At 42.4% G+C, this 23,785-nt stretch overlaps 1 protein-coding gene across 1 annotated transcript in view; it reads left to right on the top strand.

The window, feature by feature from the left end:
- Positions 1-22,992, top strand: part of LOC309549788 (vomeronasal type-2 receptor 26-like) — a gene marked incomplete at both ends in the record, with an annotated part of 59,919 nt that extends 36,927 nt beyond the window's left edge. The window contains one exon of the mRNA XM_082250294.1: positions 22,082-22,992. Coding sequence (XP_082106420.1) covers positions 22,082-22,992 — 911 coding nt within the window. The remainder of the gene's footprint in view (positions 1-22,081) is intronic.
- Positions 22,993-23,785: the final 793 nt, after the last annotated feature.

Here is a 23,785-nt window from a genome sequence, read left to right as displayed (position 1 = left end):
AGCTCTGACATATCGGGGTAGTTTTTAAGGAACCTCTGCACCACCAAATTCAGCACATGCGCCAGGCAAGGGATGTGCGTCAAACCGGCTAGGCCCAGAGCTGCTATGAGATTTCGCCCGTTATCGCACACCACCAGGCCGGGCTTGAGGCTCGCTGGCAGCAACCACTCATTTGTCTGCTGTTCCATGCTCCTCCACAACTCCTGCGCGGTGTGTGGTTTGTCCCCCAAACAGGCAAGTTGTAAAACTGCCTGCTGTCGTTTACCCCTGGCCGTGCTGAAGTTGGTGGTGAAGGTGTTACGCTGTCCGGATGAGGAGGCGGTAGAGGATGAGGAAGCGGAGTAGGAGGAGATAGGAACAGGAGGCAAACTGAAGCGCCCTGCAATCCTCGGTGGTGGAAGGACATGCGCCAAATTGCTATCCGCCTCAGGCCCATCCGCCACTGCATTTACCCAGTGTGCCGTTAGGGAGATATAACGCCCCTGACCGTGCTTACTGGTCCACGTATCCGTAGTTAGGTGGACCTTGGCACAGATGGCGTTGCGCAGTGCACACCTGATATTTTCCCCCACTTGGTTGTGCAGGGAAGGGATGGCTTGCCTGGAAAAGTAGTGGCGGCTGGGCACGACGTACTGTGGGACAGCCACCGACATAAGGTTTTTAAAACTGTGCGTCTCCACCAGACGGAATGACAGCATTTCAAAGGCCAATAATTTTGAAATGCTGGCATTCAGGGCCAGGGATCGCGGGTGGGTAGGGGGGTACTTCCTCTTCCTCTCAAGTGTTTGGGAGATGGAAAGCTGAACGCTTCCACGGGACATTGTGGAGATGGTTGTTGGTGACCCAGGTGGTGGTGTTGCTGACAGATCGTCTGTTTGCGGGGTGGCAGGTGCCGGTATCACTACAGATGTGGCTGGAGCGGCCGAGACTGCAGCAGAAGAGGAAGCAGGATGAGCCAGAGACGTTTCTTGGTTTTGAAGGTGTGTACTCCACTGCAGCTCGTGCTTTGCACTTAGATGCCTGATCATGCAGGTTGTGCTCAGGTTGAGAAGGTTTATGCCTCGCTTCAAGCTCTGATTGCACAGGGTGCAAACCACTCGTGTCCTGTCATCAGCACATTTTCTAAAGAACTTCCACGCTAGAGAACTCCTTTGAGCTGACTTTGGTGCGCTCGTTCCCTTGCTGCGTTGGGCAGTAGCGGGCGTAGTGTCTAGGGCACGGCCGCTCCGCTTCTGCACCCTGCTCCCTCTTCTGCTGTGCTGGTGGCTCTGTGCGACCACCGCCTCTTCCTCCAAACTACTCAGGTCACCTGCATGACGTTCATTCCATGTGGGGTCGAGGACCTCATCGTCCTCCACATCATCTTCCACCCAGTCTTCACCCCTGCCCTCCTTGTCGGTCTCCACAATGCTGAACGCCGCAGCAGTTGGCACCTGCGTTTCGTCATCATCGGAGACGTGCTGCGATGATCCTTGCATGTACTCATCTTGAGAAATAAGTGGTTGGGCATCGCTGCACTCAATCTCTTCCACTTCTGGGGCAGGGCTAGGTGGATGGCCCTGGGAAACCCTGCTGACAGAGTCCTCAAAAAGAATAAGAGACTGCTGTATGGCTTGGGGCTCAGACTGCTGGCCTGATTTGCAAGGGGGTGAGGTGAAAGACGGTTGGACATTGGCTGCAGGTGCCAACTCTGACCTTTCTGCAGTAGACTGGGTGGGAGACAATGTGAAGGAACTGGAGGCACTGTCAGCAGCAAACCAATCTACTATCGCCTCAACTTGTTCTGGCCTCATCACTTCTAGGGGCGTTTGATGCCCTACCAAATACTGATGCAGGTTCTGTCGCCTACTCACACTTGAGGAAGGTGTTTCACTTGTGCGTGTAGCTGGCACAGATCGACCACGTCCTCTCCTTGCAACAGGAGCTCTACCAGCAGCACCACGACCCAGGCCACGGCCCTTATTTGACGGTCTCCTCATATTTCTGTAATTTAAGATCTTGCCCTAGAAAGGTTTTTATTGAATAGCGGAATAGGAAATATGATCCAAAAAAGTGTATGTATCTCGCACGTACAAAACCACACTAGGCCCCAATTACTATTGTTTCTACCCCTAAAAGGATGGATGAGGAGTAGGAGGAGTATGGAACAGACAGCACCCTCAAATCTTCAGAAGTATGAGATGAACCCCAAAAACTTGGAAAGGTGGATCTCACACGTACCGACACAGACTATCCCGCAATTCAATTGATCCTCAAAGGTTTTTATTGAATAGCGGAATAGGAAATATGATCAAAAAAAGTGTATGTATCTCGCACGTACACAACCACACTAGGCCCCAATTACTATTGTTTGTACCCCTAAAAGGCTAGATGAGGAGTAGGGGGGGTATGGAACAGGCAGCACCCTCAAACCTTCAGAAGTATGAGATGAACCCCAACAACTTGGAAAGGTGGATCTCTCTCACACGTACCAACACAGACTATCCCCCAATTTAACTGATCCCCAAAGGTTTTTGATTAAATAGCGGAATAGAAAATATGATCCAAAAAAAGTGTATGTATATCACACGTACACAACCACACTAGGCCCCAATTACTATTGTTTGTACCCCTAAAAGGCTAGATGAGGAGTAGGGGGGGTATGGAACAGGCAGCACCCTCAAACCTTCAGAAGTATGAGATGAACCCCAACAACTTGGAAAGGTGGATCTCTCTCACACGTACCAACACAGACTATCCCCCAATTTAACTGATCCCCAAAGGTTTTTGATTAAATAGCGGAATAGAAAATATGATCCAAAAAAAGTGTATGTATATCACACGTACACAACCACACTAGGCCCCAATTACTATTGTTTGTACCCCTAAAAGGCTAGATGAGGAGTAGGGGGGGTATGGAACAGGCAGCACCCTCAAATCTTCAGAAGTATGAGATGAACCCCAAAAACTTGGAAAGGTGGATCTCTCTCACACGTACCAACACAGACTATCCCCCAATTTAACTGATCCCCAAAGGTTTTTGATTAAATAGCGGAATAGAAAATATGATCCAAAAAAAGTGTATGTATATCACACGTACACAACCACACTAGGCCCCAATTACTATTGTTTGTACCCCTAAAAGGCTAGATGAGGAGTAGGGGGGGTATGGAACAGGCAGCACCCTCAAACCTTCAGAAGTATGAGATGAACCCCAAAAACTTGGAAAGGTGGATCTCTCTCACACGTACCAACACAGACTATCCCCCAATTTAACTGATCCCCAAAGGTTTTTGATTAAATAGCGGAATAGAAAATATGATCCAAAAAAAGTGTATGTATATCACACGTACACAACCACACTAGGCCCCAATTACTATTGTTTGTACCCCTAAAAGGCTAGGAGTAGGGGGAGTATGGAACAGGCAGCACCCTCAAACCTTCAGAAGTATGAGATGAACCCCAACAACTTGGAAAGGTGGATCTCTCTCACACGTACCAACACAGACTATCCCCCAATTTAACTGATCCCCAAAGGTTTTTGATTAAATAGCGGAAAAGAAAATATGATCCAAAAAAAGTGTATGTATATCACACGTACACAACCACACTAGGCCCCAATTACTATTGTTTGTACCCCTAAAAGGCTAGATGAGGAGTAGGGGGAGTATGGAACAGGCAGCACCCTCAAACCTTCAGAAGTATGAGATGAACCCCAACAACTTGGAAAGGTGGATCTCTCTCACACGTACCAACACAGACTATCCCCCAATTTAACTGATCCCCAAAGGTTTTTGATTAAATAGCGGAATAGAAAATATGATCCAAAAAAAGTGTATGTATATCACACGTACACAACCACACTAGGCCCCAATTACTATTGTTTGTACCCCTAAAAGGCTAGATGAGGAGTAGGGGGGGTATGGAACAGGCAGCACCCTCAAACCTTCAGAAGTATGAGATGAACCCCAACAACTTGGAAAGGTGGATCTCTCTCACACGTACCAACACAGACTATCCCCCAATTTAACTGATCCCCAAAGGTTTTTGATTAAATAGCGGAATAGAAAATATGATCCAAAAAAAGTGTATGTATATCACACGTACACAACCACACTAGGCCCCAATTACTATTGTTTGTACCCCTAAAAGGCTAGATGAGGAGTAGGGGGGGTATGGAACAGGCAGCACCCTCAAATCTTCAGAAGTATGAGATGAACCCCAAAAACTTGGAAAGGTGGATCTCTCTCACACGTACCAACACAGACTATCCCCCAATTTAACTGATCCCCAAAGGTTTTTGATTAAATAGCGGAATAGAAAATATGATCCAAAAAAAGTGTATGTATATCACACGTACACAACCACACTAGGCCCCAATTACTATTGTTTGTACCCCTAAAAGGCTAGATGAGGAGTAGGGGGGGTATGGAACAGGCAGCACCCTCAAACCTTCAGAAGTATGAGATGAACCCCAACAACTTGGAAAGGTGGATCTCTCTCACACGTACCAACACAGACTATCCCCCAATTTAACTGATCCCCAAAGGTTTTTGATTAAATAGCGGAATAGAAAATATGATCCAAAAAAAGTGTATGTATATCACACGTACACAACCACACTAGGCCCCAATTACTATTGTTTGTACCCCTAAAAGGCTAGATGAGGAGTAGGGGGGGTATGGAACAGGCAGCACCCTCAAACCTTCAGAAGTATGAGATGAACCCCAACAACTTGGAAAGGTGGATCTCTCTCACACGTACCAACACAGACTATCCCCCAATTTAACTGATCCCCAAAGGTTTTTGATTAAATAGCGGAATAGAAAATATGATCCAAAAAAAGTGTATGTATATCACACGTACACAACCACACTGGGCCCCAATTACTATTGTTTGTACCCCTAAAAGGCTAGATGAGGAGTAGGGGGAGTATGGAACAGGCAGCACCCTCAAACCTTCAGAAGTATGAGATGAACCCCAACAACTTGGAAAGGTGGATCTCTCTCACACGTACCAACACAGACTATCCCCCAATTTAACTGATCCCCAAAGGTTTTTGATTAAATAGCGGAATAGAAAATATGATCCAAAAAAAGTGTATGTATATCACACGTACACAACCACACTGGGCCCCAATTACTATTGTTTGTACCCCTAAAAGGCTAGATGAGGAGTAGGGGGAGTATGGAACAGGCAGCACCCTCAAACCTTCAGAAGTATGAGATGAACCCCAACAACTTGGAAAGGTGGATCTCTCTCACACGTACCAACACAGACTATCCCCCAATTTAACTGATCCCCAAAGGTTTTTGATTAAATAGCGGAATAGAAAATATGATCCAAAAAAAGTGTATGTATATCACACGTACACAACCACACTAGGCCCCAATTACTATTGTTTGTACCCCTAAAAGGCTAGATGAGGAGTAGGGGGGGGTATGGAACAGGCAGCACCCTCAAACCTTCAGAAGTATGAGATGAACCCCAACAACTTGGAAAGGTGGATCTCTCTCACACGTACCAACACAGACTATCCCCCAATTTAACTGATCCCCAAAGGTTTTTGATTAAATAGCGGAATAGAAAATATGATCCAAAAAAAGTGTATGTATATCACACGTACACAACCACACTAGGCCCCAATTACTATTGTTTGTACCCCTAAAAGGCTAGGAGTAGGGGGAGTATGGAACAGGCAGCACCCTCAAACCTTCAGAAGTATGAGATGAACCCCAACAACTTGGAAAGGTGGATCTCTCTCACACGTACCAACACAGACTATCCCCCAATTTAACTGATCCCCAAAGGTTTTTGATTAAATAGCGGAATAGAAAATATGATCCAAAAAAAGTGTATGTATATCACACGTACACAACCACACTAGGCCCCAATTACTATTGTTTGTACCCCTAAAAGGCTAGATGAGGAGTAGGGGGAGTATGGAACAGGCAGCACCCTCAAATCTTCAGAAGTATGAGATTGTGTTCACTGTACCCCACAAAGATTGAGTTCACTGCACCCCACAATGATTGTGTTCACTGCACCCCACAAAGATTGTGTTCACTGCACCTCACAAAGATTGTGTTCACTGTACCCCCCAAAGATTGTGTTCACTGCACCCCACAAAGATTCTGTTCACTGTACCCCACAAAGATTGTGTTCACTGCACCCTAAAAGGATGTTGTTCACTGCACCCCACAAAGATTGTGTTCACTGCACCCCAAAAAGATTGTGTTCACTGTACCCCCCCAAAGATTGTGTTCACTGCACCCCACAAAGATTGTGTTCACTGCACCCCAAAAAGATTGTGTTCACTGTACCCCCCAAAGATTGTGTTCACTGCACCCCAAAAAGATTGTGTTCACTGTACCCCCCAAAGATTGTGTTCACTGCACCCCACAAAGATTCTGTTCACTGTACCCCACAAAGATTGTGTTCACTGCACCCCAAAAAGATTGTGTTCACTGTACCCCCCCAAAGATTGTGTTCACTGCACCCCACAAAGATTCTGTTCACTGCACCCCACAAAGGATTTTGTTCACTGCACCCCAAAAAGATTGTGTTCACTGCACCCCAAAAAGGATTTTGATCACTGCACCCCAAAAAGGATGTTGTTCACTGCACCCCAAAAATGATTTTGTTCACTCCACCCCAAAAAGATTGTGTTCACTGCACCCCACAAAGATTGTGTTCACTGCACCCCAAAAAGATTGTGTTCACTGTACCCCCCAAAGATTGTGTTCACTGCACCCCACAAAGATTCTGTTCACTGTACCCCACAAAGATTGTGTTCACTGCACCCCAAAAAGATTGTGTTCACTGCACCCCAAAAAGGATGTTGTTCACTGCACCCCAAAAAGGATGTTGTTCACTCCACCCCAAAAAGATTGTGTTCACTGCACCCCACAAAGATTGTGTTCACTGCACCCCAAAAAGATTGTGTTCACTGCACCCCAAAAATGATTTTGTTCACTGCACCCCAAAAAGGATTTTGTTCACTGCACCCCAAAAAGGATGTTGTTCACTCCACCCCAAAAAGATTGTGTTCACTGCACCCCAAAAAGATTGTGTTCACTGCACCCCACAAAGGATTTTGTTCACTGCACCCCAAAAAGATTGTGTTCACTGCACCCCAAAAAGGATGTTGTTCACTGCACCCCAAAAAGGATTTTGTTCACTGCACCCCAAAAAGATTGTGTTCACTGCACCCCACAAAGGATTTTGTTCACTGCACCCCACAAAGATTGTGTTCACTGCACACCAAAAAGGATTGTGTTCACTGCACCCCAAAAAGATTTTGTTCACTGCACCCCAAAAAGATTGTGTTCACTGCAGCCCAAAAAGATTGTGTTCACTGCAGCCCAAAAAGATTGTGTTCACTGCAGCCCAAAAAGATTGTGTTCACTGCAGCCCAAAAAGATTGTGTTCACTGCAGCTCACACACAGAAAAATGGATGTGGATCACTGACACCTGCCTATCTCCAATCCCACACCACACAGCAATATCGATTGTAGTTTGTAGAACACAGTTTCCCTAAAATTCAGCAGACTCTGTCCCTAACAGGATTGAGAAGAGATCGTAGATCAGGATTGAGTGCAGATTCACCCCACCCCCCACACAGCAATATCGATTGTAGTTTGTAGAAGACACTGACCCTATAATTCAGCAGACTCTATCCCTAAAATGCCTACAACTCGCCCTGCCTAAACACTCCGACCTGTCCCTCAATTCTATCCGGACACAAATGGTTTTTTCCTGCCTATCTTTCCCTAATCAGCAGCCAGCACATTGATGTGTGCTCTGTCCCTTAGCTAAGCAGCAGAATGACGCTGCTGCGGCGGCTGCCTCGAACTTATAAAGACTTGGTCACATGCTTCAGACGGCCAATCACAGCTACTAAGACATTTGCAGGCATGGCTGGGATGGCTTAAGGCACACCAGTTAAACGATTGTTGATTGGCTGTTGAAAGCCCGCCATGAAAAGAGCGCCAAAGCATGCAAAACCCGGAAATAAAACGACCGAACACGGATTTTTACCCGAACATACAGTAAAGTGTCCGTGTCCGTGTTCGGGTAAAAAAAATCCAATTATTCGGTACGAACACGAATAATACAGTCCGTGTTCGCTCAACACTACACAAGAGTGCACGATCTGGCTTTTGTTTTTGCTTTTGGAGTGTTTTTAATGGAATTTGGAGTGTTTAAACGATATTGATGTTCGTGAAAAATATAAAATAAAGGAGTTTTTTAACACTCTACACGAGGAGGAGTTCTCTGCTTTTTATATTCTGAGCTACCAACCACACTTGGAGGAGAAGTCCCCTGTCCTTCAACACCTGGGAGCACAAGCCATATCCAGTGGACCCTAGTCATATATAGGAACCTGGAGGCAAAAGACAAAGCGCATATTGATTCCTTGTTGGCGTACGCCACCAGGAATCCACAACATCTGGTAAGTGAGTCTTCTTACCACCTAGCACCCGAGGTGATCAGTGAAGGGACACATTATCGCCACTTCAGCACGATATTGCACTGAAGAGACTTTTTCCTGCACCATTGCACTTTTTTTTCCTTCTTCTTTATTATGATCCAATGAATGTTTTAATCACAGAGGACATTTTTGAAAGAATACACTGTCACAGTAATGTATTAAGCTGATGGTATTTTAACTGTGTATTAACAATATTTATTAGTCGGTTTTAATGCATATTTAACACTTTTAAACACATATGCACTTTATGGTTAGCACAGTTATTTTCTCTTATTTACTTGCAATAACTTTCCCTTAGTTATTTTAACGTGCAGCTTACCAATATTAGAGAGTACACCAGTGGCGCGAGTGAATCTCTACACACTAAGGTGCACAAATAATTAAATAAAGTGACTACAGGGATCATCCGGCACATCTTTGTACATCAAGATACCTTGAGGGAACCAGGACCCATCAGAGGGATCGCCCTTTGCCACTATATATATCTGCCCTATACCCCTGTGTGGGGTGGGTATTTCTGGTGAGTTTGCTACTTATCATAGGGGCCACCAAGCACCTCACCATACTACCCACCACGGGGTCACCATTGGTATTGCCGCATGAAGAGTGTTTTCACTTGTACAAACCATTTATGGACTGTTTCTGTCAGCTTACACCCAGTCACTTTATTTGATTATTTGTGCACCTTGCCCAGCTGACATATTCTATGTGCACAGTGCCACTTTACCTCAGTTATTATATTGCTTTGCTAAGTGAATATTCCTGACTCCTTTAATAAATCCAACCCAGTGTATTTTTTTATTGGGGACCCTATCTATTATACACTGCTCAAAAAAATGAAAGGAACACTTTAAAAACACAACAGATCTCAATAGAGAAAAATATCATGCACGATATTTATACTTATATGGACTGGGTAATGTGTTAAGAATGAAAGAAAGCCACAACGTTTGATGGATATGAAAATTATCAACTTTCAGAGGGCTGAATTTAAATGCACCTCGAAAATTAAAGTGAAAAAAATGATGCAGCAAGCTAGTCCATTTTGCTGAAATTTCATTGCAGCAACTCAAAATGGTCCACAATAGTTTGTATGGCCCCCACGTGCTTGTATGCATGCCTGAAAACGTCGGGGAATGCTCCTTTTGAGATGACGGATGGTGTCATGGAGTATTTCCTCCCAGATCTGGACCAGGGCATCACTGAGCTACTGAAAGACTGAGGTGCAACCTGGTGGCATCAGACAGACCAAAACATAATGTCCCAGAGGTGTTCTCCTGGATTTAGGTCAGGCGAGCGCGGGGGCCATTTAATGGTATAAATTTCTTCATCCTCCAGGATCTGGCTGCATACTCTCGCCACATATGGCCGGGCATTGTCATTCACCAGGAGGAACTCAGGACCCACCGCACCAGCGTAGGGTCTAACAATGGGTCCAAGAACTGGATCCCAATACCTAATGGTGATCAGGATGCCATTGTCAAGCCTGTAGAGGTCTGTGCATCCCTCCATGGAAATGCCTCCCCAGACCATCACTGACCCACCACCAAACTGATCATGCTGAACAATGTTACAGGCAGCATAAAGTTCTCCATGGCTTCTCCAGACCCTTTTCACACCTGTCACATGTGCTCAGGGTGAACCCGCTCTCCTCTAGGAAAAGCCCAGGGTGCCAGTGGTAGATGTGCCAAATCTGGTGTTCAATAGCAAATGCCAATCGAGCCCTCAGGCCACCAACCTGAAGACTGTTTCTGATTGTTTGGTCAGAGACATTCACACCTGTGGCCTGCTGGAGATCATTTTGTAGAGCTCTGGCAGTGGTCATCCTGTTCCTCCTTGCACAAAGGAGCAGATACCGGTCCTGATGATGGGTTAAGGACCTTCTACGGCCCTGTCCAGCTCTCTTAGAGTAACTGCCGGTCTCCTGGAATCTCCTCCATGCATTGAGACTGTGCTGGGAGACAAAGCAAACCTTCTGGTAATGGCACGTATTGATGTGCCATCCTGGAGGAGTTGGACTGCCTGTGCAATCTCTATAGGGTCCAGGTATCATCTCATGCTACCAGTAGTGACACTGACCCTATTTAAATGCAAAACTAGTGAAAAACAGTCAGAAAAGATGAATAGGGAAACATTGTCAGTGGATTTCACCTGTAAAACCATTCCTGTTTTAAAGAGTGTCTCCTTGTTACCAATCTACTGCCCCTGTTGTTAATTTCATTAACATCAAAGCAGCTTAAACTAATTAACAACCCCCTCTGCTACTAAATTGACCAGATCAATATCCCAGGAGTTTAACTGACCTGATGCTATACTCTGTTCCCTTAATTTTTTTTGAGCAGTGTATAATAAAATTAGAAATGTGTTTACAAAGTGCTGCTTCTATTTCTTGTAAATGCACCATGGAGAGAAAAATATTGATTCTCTATGTTTGATGTGGAATGATCAATGAAAAGATATGAGCTTTATGGTCTTTTTTTTAAGAAGCTAAAAAATACATTATTTTCATTTTATGATTTCATTCACTTTTCATTTTTTACAGTGATTTTACAGCAATCATTAAAAAAATAAAAACATAAATAAATAAATAAATAAATAAAACCAAGAAAAAAAAAGAAACAAAAAGCACTCTTTCAATTTCAAGATATTTCAGATAATAGCAAATTTTATTAAAACTTGAAAAGAGGAAAACGATTACAACAATTAAAAAAAAATATATTTTTTTCTTTCATAAGTCCAGTTCTGGGCACCGGTCCTCAGGAAGGATGTGCTGGAACTGGAGAAAGTCCAGAGAAGGGCAACAAAAATAATTAGGGGAATGGAGGACATCAGCTATGAGGAAAGACTACAAGCACTGAACTTATTTTCTCTGGAGAAGAGACGATTGAGGGGGGATATGATATCAATGTACAAATACTGTACTGGCAACCCTAGCATATGGAAAAACCTATTCAGAGAAAGGGAATACAATAAGACACGTGGCCACTAACTAAAACTAGAGGAAAGGCGGTTTAACCTTAAAATACGCAGGGGGTTCTTCACTGTAAGAGTAGTAAGGATGTGGAATTCTCTTCCGCAAACTGTTGTATCAGCAGGGAGCATTGATAGTTTCGAAAAACGATTAGATGGGCACCTTAAAGACCACAACATACAGGGGTATACAATGTACGGTTAACAGCAAACACACACACACATCATAGGTTGAACTGGATGGACTGATGTCTTTTTCAACCTCACTAACTATGTAACTATATAAGAAATTATTTGTTCATTTTTTAAATAGAATGAAAGCTATATAGAATGAAAGCTAAGCGAACAAGGTCATGTTACCAGTGGGGTACCTCAGGGATCTGTACTGGGACCAATTTTGTTTAATATCTTCATAAGTGATATTGCAAAAGGCCTCGATGGTAAGGTTTGTCTTTTTGCTGATGACACAAAGATATGTAACAGGGTTGATGTTCCTGGAGGGAAACGCCAAATGGAAAAGGATTTAGGAAAACTAGAAGAATGGTCAGAACTCTGGCAACTGAAATTTAATGTGGATAAGTGAAAGATAATGCACCTGGGGCGTAAAAACCCAAGGGCAGAATATAGAATATTTGACAAAGTCCTGACCTCAGTATCTGAGGAAAGGGATTTAGGAGTAATTATTTCAGAAGACTTAAAGGTGGGAAGACAATGTAATAGAGCAGCACGAAATGCCAGCAGAATGCTTGGATGTATAGGGAGAGGTATAAGCAGTAGAAAGAGAGAAGTGCTTATGCCGCTGTACAGAACACTGGTGAGACCTCACTTGGAGTATTGTGCGCAGTACTGGAGGCCATATCTCCAGAAGGATATAGATACTCTAGAGAGAGTTCAGAGAAGAGCTACTAAACTAGTACATGGATTGCAGGAAAAAACTTACCAGGAAAGGATAAAGGACCTTAACATGTATAGCTTGGAAGAAAGAAGAGACAGAGGGGATATGATAGAAACTTTTAAATACATAAAGGGAATCAACTCGGTAAAGGAGGAGAGCATATTTAAAAGAAGAAAAACTACCACAAGAGGACACAGTTTTAAATTAGAGGGGCAAAGGTTTAAAAGTAATATGAGGAAGTATTACTTTACTGAGAGAGTAGTGGATGCATGGAATAACCTTCCTGCAGAAGTGGTAGCTGCAAATACAGTGAAGGAGTTTAAGCATGCATGGGATAGGCATAAGGCTATCCTTCATATAAGATAGGGCCAGGGACTATTCATAGGATTCAGATATATTGGGCAGACTAGATGGGCCAAATGGTTCTTATCTGCCGACACATTCTATGTTTCTATGTTTCTAAAGTGGTTATTAAGCCACTACTATAAAATAATCAAATCCCCTCTATAATATAACACTAAGTGCTCCTGTGTCTGTCTTATAGAAAAAAATATGCCAATCTGTGCCTATACAAGAGCGGCTCCCAGCGATCAGCTGATCCCTCGGCTCTCTCCTCTGCCCAGATGACAGCTCCAGTGGGTGGGGCTGAGCACTGCAGATGGCATCAGCCGGGGAGAAAGGGAAGAGAGGAGAGAGAGAGCCGATCGGTCACATGATCGCTGGGAGCCACTGTGATATAGGTACAGATCGCATATTTTTTCTTTAAGACAGGCACAGGAGCACTTAGTGTTAAAATACAGAGGGGATTTAATAAATATGAGAGCAGCAGGAGTGGAGGGGCGGGCGCTGAAACAGCCGACAGGAAGGGAGGGGAGAGGAGGACACAGTAGAGTAGAGCTGGGCTGCAGATGACGGAGGTATGTACACTGACCACGGTGTCAGGGCTTAGCAGCCATGATATACTGTGGTCAGTGTACAGAGGGAAGGGAATAAACTGGCAGGATCAACCAGGTTTTTTAGGTGTTACTGGGGGCAAAATGACACATCACAAGCACTGTGATGTATAACATGCTTTAGAAAACAGTATCTGTTCTTTTTTTTTTTTTTTTTTAGGGTAACAAATGCTTTAATGTGCCTACTATTGCTCCATTTTGTCAAAATCCGGAGATGTTTGAATAAATACTAAAACATATGTGAAAACATTACAGAGTATAAACTTTGAAGAATTGAATACACTATTTAAGAGTGGTAATAACTGAACAACAGGAAAACAATTGAGGGGCATATTTATAAAGCAGTGAGTGTGACATTCACCACACATTTACTGCAGGTGGATTGACCACTGTAATTTGAAACACATGCACCAGGAAGATTCACCTACAGTGATGGTATAGTGAATTCCACATTCACTGCTTTATAAATATCCCCCTTGATTTTTATAAAGGAGCCTAAATAATCCACTTCCTCCAGTGCTGCTCCTCTCCACAGTCACAGAGGGATTGTTAGAATCCTTATTTTTTTTAATGGATGTCTTCTAGATTCCAGTGTCTACATGCTCTGAAGACTGTTCTCTGCGTACCAGAAGAGTGATGAAGAGGGGGATTCATCGCTGTTGCTTTGAGTGTGTTCAGTGCCCAAAGGGGGAGATATCCAATGAGACAGGTGAAAAAAAAATCAATATTTCTCAGTGTTATAATATTATCTTCCTCACTTCTTGAATCCAGGTATTCATAAATCAGTTACTAACTGAATGAAGCATTTGCACATTTTTTTCTATTTATTGACCCATATGTGACCAGGCAGAGGGGAACATGCATACAAGTGTGGGGTGCATCAAGGAGAGATGACCAGCAAGAGGAAGGAAGTCCTAATTTCTCTACAGAAACAGTATCCTAGGTCCTAACTTAGAATATTGTGTCCAGTTCTCAAAACCTTACCTGTAAAAAAGATATTGATTGGATCGAATGAGTCCAGAGATGGGCATCAAAAATTGCAAAAAGTCTAAGATAGAAATTCAATAAATACAGCCTCAGGAAAAGAATGGAAAGGGGAAAGTTATTTAATTCCTTTTAAATACATTAGGTGTGTAAACAATGGTCAGGGCGGAGGCCAGAATATGAAGCTGAGATCAAGAACACAAGGCTTAACCTTTAGACAAGTAGGAGGAAGGTTCAAGACTAACCTTAGAAAGTAATATTTTAAAGAAAGAGTAGTGAATCTTTGGTTAAAACTTCCAGCCAAGGTAGTAAATTGGTCAATATTGAATACATTTGACAATGCTTGGGGTAGACATACTGTAGATCTACACTCAACAACAAAATAATAAGAAATAAGGAAGGGAAAGACTCAGTAGGCCTCTTAATTTTTTTCACTCATCTATGACTTTATGTGTGACCCACCTTGTCAATAAGTTAAGCCAACCAATGAAAATCCTGCATCCATTTTTGCTCATTATCTGAAATCAGTGTCAGTGTAGTGTAAATATAGAGTAGTGTTAGTGTAGTGTGAGTATAGTATAGTGTGAGTGTAGTGTGACAGTGCAGTGTGAGTATACAGTATAGCGTAACCTCAGTGTTGTGTGAGTATAGTGTAGTGTCAGTGTAGTGTAAGTACAGTGTAGTGTTAGTATAGTGTGAGTATAGGGTGAGTATAGTGTAGTGTGTCAGTGTAGTGTGTCACTTTACAGTGAGTATAGTGTGTCAGTGTAGTGTAAGTATAGTGTAGTCTCAGTGTAGTGTGATTATACTGTGAGTAAAGTTTAGTGTGAGTGTAGTGCAGTGTTTAAAAGCATTACATTACATTTAGTGTGCTATACAGTTTTTTGGTTGCTGCGCCTGTCTGCCTCCTTTTTGTAGATTGTCAGCCGCAATTTTTTTTTTTTTTTTTTTTACTGTGATGCTGGTGTTCCCCCTTTTTATTTATTTATTTATTTAATAGTTTTTCTATTTTTGTCAGAGGCAGACCTCAATTTAAAATGCACCAAACACTGCTTTTCATTCAATGAAGTACACCCAATTACCCATTTCCTAATATCTATCAAATTTGTGTAATTATGCCCTGTAACGGAACCGCAACCCACACTGTACTTGTGGACTTCTGTCAGTATACGACTTGCTCCCAGTCGTGAACATAGATATCAGATTTTCCCAGCTGCCCCCATACAAAACCAGCCAACAACTTAGCTTGTATAAGTTTGAAACCTTCCAGAATAAAAACTGTTTATTCAAACACAGGCACAAAGAGATATACACTGTGGGACAACCGCCCCCCCCCTCCCCCTTAGCAGCCAATCCACATACATCCAATAATAGGTTGATCTTAAGGCAGACAGAAACAATAGAACAATGGGATACAGGCACTTACCAATAACAAACTCCACCCCACCTCACTATCTAGCAAGGGTCTATGAGAAACTCCAACAATATTCAAGCAATCTGAAACGTCAAATTGTTTATCTTTATATATTTCTTGATGGTTGTCCCAAGTGAAAGAGGCCCTTCATTCTTTCAACACAAACCACACATATAGAACCCAGGATAACCGGGGTAATACGAAATGTCGGGTGCTTGTTCAGCGAGTCTGATTAGTGCAGACCAGACTGGGGTTCTTGGTCATATTGTGCTCCTAATAGACCCAGGGTGACTTACACATAAGAGGGGCTGGGGAAGCTGGACAAGGAGTTTCCTGACCTCTCTAAAGTAATCTGGGGTCAACGAGCCCCCCACCCAAAGTGACTCCTGTCACTTATCTCCCCTTTCGGCAGGAGACTAACACAGAAGGAGACCCCCCAAACTGGTCGACTTCGAAGTTAGTCCATAGTTCCAGTCCCCCAATGTCTGTACCCACATAGTACCCCAAGCGAATTGTCCCAAACGGAGAATTACTCACCCAGCCAACCTCTGCCTCTCTCGTAGAACATACCCTCTGCGGGGAAGAAGCGTGAACTGGCCCTTCCCCCTGGAGTCCTTTCAGCCACTGGAGAGAAGACAGGGTGGCTGGGCTCACACCCTCATGCTGTTAGGGACCTGGGCCGACTGCCCAGCATCTCTGGGATATAGAGGGATTATTAGAGGAAGCATCATTAAAATCGGTAAATCCCTGCTCCTTTAAAAATGATAGTTTTTTTAAAAAATGTTTGCATTGCTACATGTTTCCCAGGACAGTACCCGGATACCCATACACTTTAGTTGGGCAATAACTTGCATTTAAGCCTTTAAAAAGATAGACTTCAATGGAGTTAGTTTGTTCGAACTAACTTTTCTCCTGTACGCGGTGTTCTTGTGCGAACCGAACAGGGGGGTATTCGGCTCATCACTAAAGAAGGCTATCGGCACTCATTTCCTTACACTGACGAGGTGAGGAAGGGAGGAGAAAGCCGGCTTATCAGTGTCATGTTTATCAGTGGAGTTCCAACAGTGTCCACCAGTGTTGCCAATCTGTGCCCACCAGTGTTGCCAATCTGTGCCCACCAGTGCTGCCAATCTGTGCCCACCAGTGCAGTCCATCAGTGCCTCCCCATCAATGTCACCTATCAGTGCCATCTACCAGTGCCCATCAGTGCTGCCAATTAGTGCTGATTCATGCCACCTATCAGTGCCCATCAGTGTCACCTATCAGTGCCCATCAATGCCACCTATCAGTGCAGCCTCATCAGTTCCCACCATTACCGCCTCACCAGTGCCGCCTATCAGTGCCCATCAATGTCCATCAGTGCAGCACATCAATGTCCATCAGTGCAGCCTATAAGTGCCCATAAGTGCAGCCTATCAGTGCCAGTCAGTGCAGCCTCATCAGCGCACATCAGTGAAGGAGACATTTTTAAAATTTTATAACAAATTATGAAAATGTTTAATTGCCTATTTAGCAAAAAAAAACTGTGGTGATTAAATATCCCTAAAATAAAGCTCTATATGTGTGAAAAATGACAAATGCAGGGCAGGAAGGGGGTGAAAGTGGCTAGTAGGCAAGTGGTTAAAAATTATCTTTTTAAAAAAAATGTTTGCATTAATATATGTCAATCAGGGAAATACCCAGGCCCCCATACCCTTTTAACAACTTTACCACCGGAGGATTTTGCTGTCTTACGTCCAGGCCACTTTTTGCGATTCGGCACTGTGCGAATTTAACTGACAATTGCGCGGTCATGCAATGCCGTACCCAAACAAAATTTACATCCTTTTTTTCCCACAAATAGAGCTTTCTTTTAGTGGTATTTGATCACCTGTGCGATTTTTAGTTTTTGCGCTATAAACAAAAAAAGAGCAAAAATTTTGAAAAAATAACAATATTTTTAAATTTTTTTTTATATGAAATTCCCCCCAAAAAAACGTAAAAATCAAATATGTTTTATCATTTTTGGCCAATTTGTTTTCTGCTACATATTTTTGGTAAAAAAAAAATCACAATAAGTGTATTTTGATTGGTTTGCGCAAAAGTTATTGCGTTTACTAACTAAGGGAAAGATTTCTGTCATTTTTGGTGTTTTTTTTTTTTAACGAGTAATGGCGGCGATCTGCGATTTTTTTTGCGGGACTGCGACATTGCAGTGGACAGATCGGACCCTTGACTGACATTTTTGACACTTTTGGGGGTACCAGTGACATTACTACAGTAATCAGTGCTATAAATATGCACTGTTACTGTAAAAATGACACTGGCAGGGAAGGGGTTAATTTTATTGGAGAGGGAGGGGTTAATGTATGCCTGGTGCTTACTGACATGTGTGGGGGGAGGTGACTGAGTGACACAGGGACAGATCGCATGTTCAGCTATCTGACCCTGCCTGTCACTTAGGAGATCCGCCCGCTTTGTTTACACAAGCGGGCGGATCTCCACACTCGATTCCCCGACGATCGGGGAAGAGCAGCGGCGATCGCCGCCGCTCCTCCCCTGGCCCGACTCCCGCTGTGACTGAAAACAGTGGGAGCGAGCCTCCGGCGGCGCGCGCGCGCCGCCCACAAAGGGAGGAGTCCAGCGACGTAGGTCTACGTCACTGGACGATAACGAGCCACATTGCCGCAGTAGCAGCAATGTGAGCAGTCGTTATGTGGTTAATGTCCAATAATTAATAATCCTAATATAAGCATGTAAGCCTTTAAAATAGAGACTTTTTATTTTTTAAGTTTGGGACCTATAGACCCATAATAGGGATTGCCGTTCGGGTCTGAAACTTTTCCATGTTCGGGAGTTCTGGTGCAAACCGAACTGGAGGTGTTGGGCCCAACACTACTCCTCTCCCAAGAAGACCTTTTCTATGTGTGTATACATAGAAATGAGAGAGATTTCACCTTTTATTCTTCCCCACACAAAGTGTACTTTAGACTCAATCTCTTCCTGTAGATAAATTCACATTACAACATATATCCTCAGCCTCTATCAGACTAATCACCTGGTCGGGCCATGCCCCCATAACCCCGGAACTCTCTTTTTTCGCTTATAGCATTTCCCCTTCTCTGTAGAGACTCGATGCCTCCCTCCTCATCAAACCTGACTACCAGAAACAGATAGACTTTGCCTATGAGACCTTCTTTACAAACAATTCTGGATCAGTTTTTTATTTTTTGGAACAGCCACAAGGTCTTTATTAGAGGAATACTCTAGGAATACATTTCAGCCCACAAGAAACGCCAAGGTATGCACTTCATAACTCAACTCACTTCCGAAATACATCTTCTGGACTCCCAAAACAAGCTAAAATTTTACCTTAACACCGCTGCCAATCTGAAAGAACTGTGCTTTCAACTTACCAACCTTTTTAAACATTCCTTTGATTACCACATCAAACTGCACAGTCTTTACATAAAAGGAGACTTTTATGCATTAAACAATAGCCCTGGTGCCTTTTTAGCAAAACAACATAAATGTAAGGTAGCCGCACCTGAGATACCCTTTTTTAACAGTCAACAACAACCATAAATATTGTAATAAAGAATCTGCACTAAGGAAGCGGACTATTTGATTTTAGTATAAAAATCCATATGGGAGAACATTGCCTAATTATGTCAAATGTAATCTTTATGTTTTTGTCTGTTGCGGTATCCCATTTACTCTGCCCGACAACAGCTTGGTCATCTTTAGTCTTTAGCTCTTTGATTGGCCGCGGTAGCTAATGGGCTGCAGTTGTTCTCCGGTTGCCTAGTAACCATCTAGTATTCATGGTGCGGACATGGCGTAAGTGATGCTGCTCATGATGACGTCACATCGACGAAACACGTAAAGCGTTATCTCGTCATTTCCGCCCTTTTAGAAAGCACTTCCGATTTTTGTAATGCGTAGCATTCTGGAAGCGCTCCTAGTCCACACGGAAAGCTGAGGAATCGGTTTTTATACTGCTTGTATCAATTCTACCATTGTGAGTTTGTTTTTCAATAAACTTCCTGGATTTTAAAAATGGTACTTTTTTTTGAGCCCTCTTTCTTCCCTACATATCCTGGGCATATGTATTTATGCACACCATCTATGGTTACTGGGGTCCATCACTGGATATCTATATGAGCTATATCCCTTAAACTACAGAAAAGCCCACTACCCCTGTGGGGGTTCTCATATCTGGTGAGTGCGGTCCTGGGAGTGAGCACAAGAGTTTTTTCACTATGACCAGTCATGTTTGGAGAACATCAAGAATTCCTACAGGAGTTACAAAATATATATTAAGTTTTACAGTCACTATTATATCATTTATTGCACTGTGACACCTTAATTTGAGATTATTTTACTTTATACACTCTGTCACTTTAATTGTGATCTTTTCACTTGAACTAAAAATTGTAGATTTATTATATGCTGTATTACCAGACGTTAAGTTTATTGGATTAGTAGGCAGTGCCACATACCTCCCTCTCATTACCAACAACAACCGTAAAATCTTTAATCCGTCAGAACTTGAGGACAATTTTTGTCAATTATATTCATCCTTATATAACCTACGGGATGCCCCCACTTCCTTGCCTCTGAACTCAGACATGTTCTGTCAATTTCCAGATTCTATTAACCTTCCCTCCATACCTGAATCCCAACTTGAAGAATTCCCATCTCCACTTACCCCGACAGAAGTACTAAGGCTATTAAATCCCTCCCCTTACATAAATCCCCCAGCCTGACAGCTTTGTTATAGATAATCTAATAACTGTTTGACTCCCTACCTGACTGACGCCTTTAACAGCAATATAGATTGTGGCTCCTGTTCGAAAATTTTTTGGGAATCTCTAACCATGACTATACCCAAACCAGGTTAGCCCTCAGTCAACCCCACTAATTTTCACCCTATCTCCCTCCCTAATTTGGACACAAAATTATACGCAAAAATTTTAGCTAACCGTACCTCCTGACTTACACCATCCCTTCTCCACCATGATCTAGTGGGATTCGTCCCTGGCCACCAAACCTCAGATCGCACTCGATGCTCCATTAACCTTATCCAATGGGCTTAACATAACAGTATATCTTCCTTACTAATCTCTGTTGATGTTGAAAAAGCATTTGATAGAGTACACTGGACATAAAATGTCCAAAGATAAAGTGATTAGTGCTTGGTGCTCCGTGATAAATATAATCACTCTTGCCCTGGTGTCCCTTCTAGTGTTTCACCGTGAAGAGGTAGATGAAATTCACACTCACCAGATCGCAGGGGTCCTATATGTCTTAAGACACTAGGACCATACGTGCTTCTAGTGACCCTCTCTGGGTCGGGGTACGTTTCCTCCTGGCAGATGTCTTTCTCTGCAGTAACACTCCTCCTGCTGATCACCTTCTTTACGAACTTGTCTTCGGAAGAAATCAGGGCAACGAGAAAGACCACAAGCCAGTACATATACCTAGATCCATGAACTGTCAAGCAAGGGTATGTATAGCAAACACAGACCCAAGATCTGCTCTTCCCCAGTCACAACTGTGTTCAATTTTTTATTTGCACTTATATCATTTTTTACTTGCACTTATATATTTTATTCGCACATCATTTATCAATTTTTTGCACATGAACTTCAAGGACTTTTTTTGTGATTGACATAATTTTTCTATAATAATTTTTCTTACATATACAGTTTAATTTTACCGTATTTTAAATTTATTGCTATTTTATCTCAGCACCATTATTTATCATTCAATTTGTAATGCATCACGGGATTTGTATGTAATTTATTCGATTGTTTACCAATTCATTTAAGCAAGCGCTATAGGTAATCACATATTTATTGATTACTCCATGCACATAATATAAATGTTGCAATTTTTTTTTTATACTAGGTATGGCGGCGATCAGCTGGACTGCAATATTGTGACGGCCAATCTGACACTAACTGACACTTTGTGGGAACCAGTGACAATAATACAGTGATCAGTGCTAGAAATGTGCACTGTCACTGTACTAATGACACTGCCTGGGAAGGGGTTAACATCTAGGGCGATCAAAGGACTAAATGTGTGCCTAGCCAGTGTTTTTGTGTGTACAGTGTAGGTGCTTTCACTAAGGGATGTGCTAGATTTTATTCCCTGCTTTGCAGAGAAACAAAATCTACCACATTTACCCTGACAGGACAGAGCTCTGCATTGTTTAAATATGCAGAGCTCCGTCCAATGCATCTCCTTGCCGATCAGCAGGTCCGGGAAGTTATCCATCGGTCCCTTGATTTTTAAAATGAACATGAAAAACCTTAGCTCATCTTGGAATTATCACCTTAGTAAACATTTTGCTTGAAATAAAAATATTGCAACAGGTTTTCACACTGTAGGCTTTCTTTTTTAGATAAAGGTTCATGTCATAAGTGTTCAGAAGATGAGTGGCCAAATGATAACAATCAGTGTGTACCAAAACCTGTTGAATTTCTGTCTTACGGGAATGACGCAGTTCCTCTCACAGTCTCAGTTATTTCTGTTTTACTGTTTCTTAAAACATCCGCTATTTTTTATGTTTTTATTGCATCCCGAGAGACTCCAGTGGTAAGAGCTAATAATCAAAACTTGAGCTTCATTCTTCTGGTCTCCATCATGTTGAGCTTCCTCTGTGTGTTTTTGTTTTTGGGCCGGCCTGGACCTATCAGCTGCATGTTTCGGCAGACATCCTTTGGAATCATCTTTTCAGTGGCTGTATCCTCCATTCTGGCCAAAACTATTATGGTCTACATGGCCTTCAATGCCACCAAACCTGGAAGTTTCTGGAGAAAATATATTGGAGTAAAAATCCCCAACACTTTGGTTCTTCTTTGTTCATTTATCCAGGTTTTAATTAGCGTCATTTGGTTATTGACTGCCTGTCCATTTCCAGAAAGTAACACTGACCTATATCCTGATAGAATTATCCTTCAATGTAATGAAGGATCTACTCTGGCATTCTCCATACTTCTGGGTTACATGGGACTTCTAGCAGCTGTGAGTTTCTTTGTGGCTTTCCTGGCCAGAAATTTACCAGACAGTTTCAATGAGACCAAATACATCACCTTCAGCATGCTGGTGTTCTGCAGTGTCTGGATCACTTTTATCCCGGCCTATATGAATGTTACAGGGAAGAATACTGTGCTAGTAGAGATATTTGCTATAATAGCTTCTAGCATGGGAATTTTGGGTTGCATATTTCTCCCCAAATGTTATATTATCCTGGTGAGACCAGATTTAAATTCAAAAAGGAAATTAATAAAACAAACCAAAACCTGGCAATAGATTTTCTTATTTTATTGTTATTTATAATTATATTATTATATTTATAAACATTGAATTTTAATGTAACTCCACTTCTTCATTCCTATAATACTAACACTGGGTGTGCAGACATTTCAGTAGGACTGGTTAGACACAAATGATTCTTTAAAAAAAGTTGTCATTAAGCATTATTATTGTTAATTATTTTTATTTGTTTTATTGTTATAATAAAATAGTATCACATGTTACATCACTCTCTTTATTTAACTCATGATAAGAAGTAGACAATAGTTAAAATTACATCAAGTGAATAGCTGAGGTACATAAAAACAATTAAAAGAAAGCACATAATCTGCCTGTGTTTGCCAATGATTAAGAAAAACAATGCTCTGCACAGTGTTTTGATCCCACCAGGTTACTTTCTTATTAAAAAAAAAAATATATATATATATATATATATATATATATATATATATATATATATATATATATATATATATATATATATATATTGTAAGGGATTAGCTCGGTGGCGGGTGTGGATGACCCCTTGGGGGGTGCGTTTTCCCAGAGAGGTAGCCGACAAGTGCTTGCAAACAAACAGTGTGGTTTATTAAATGGTGTTTTCTTCACCAGGCTGTATGCAGCAAAACATTCAAAATAAAATAAAACAGAAAATAAATCCTTGCCTCTGTGGGCGGCTACCTTCTCACAACTGGAACCTGCCTAAGTGTCTGTCTCCAACCTACCGTCGGGCAGACTTCCTTGTCCTACAGCGGACACTCAATAGTCCTTTTATAATAGCTTCACAGGG

The sequence above is a fragment of the Pelophylax lessonae genome (genome assembly GCF_965119305.1).
Source record: "Pelophylax lessonae genome assembly, chromosome: 1".
Lineage (NCBI taxonomy): Eukaryota > Metazoa > Chordata > Amphibia > Anura > Ranidae > Pelophylax > Pelophylax lessonae.
This window is presented reverse-complemented; position numbering and strand designations above follow the sequence as displayed.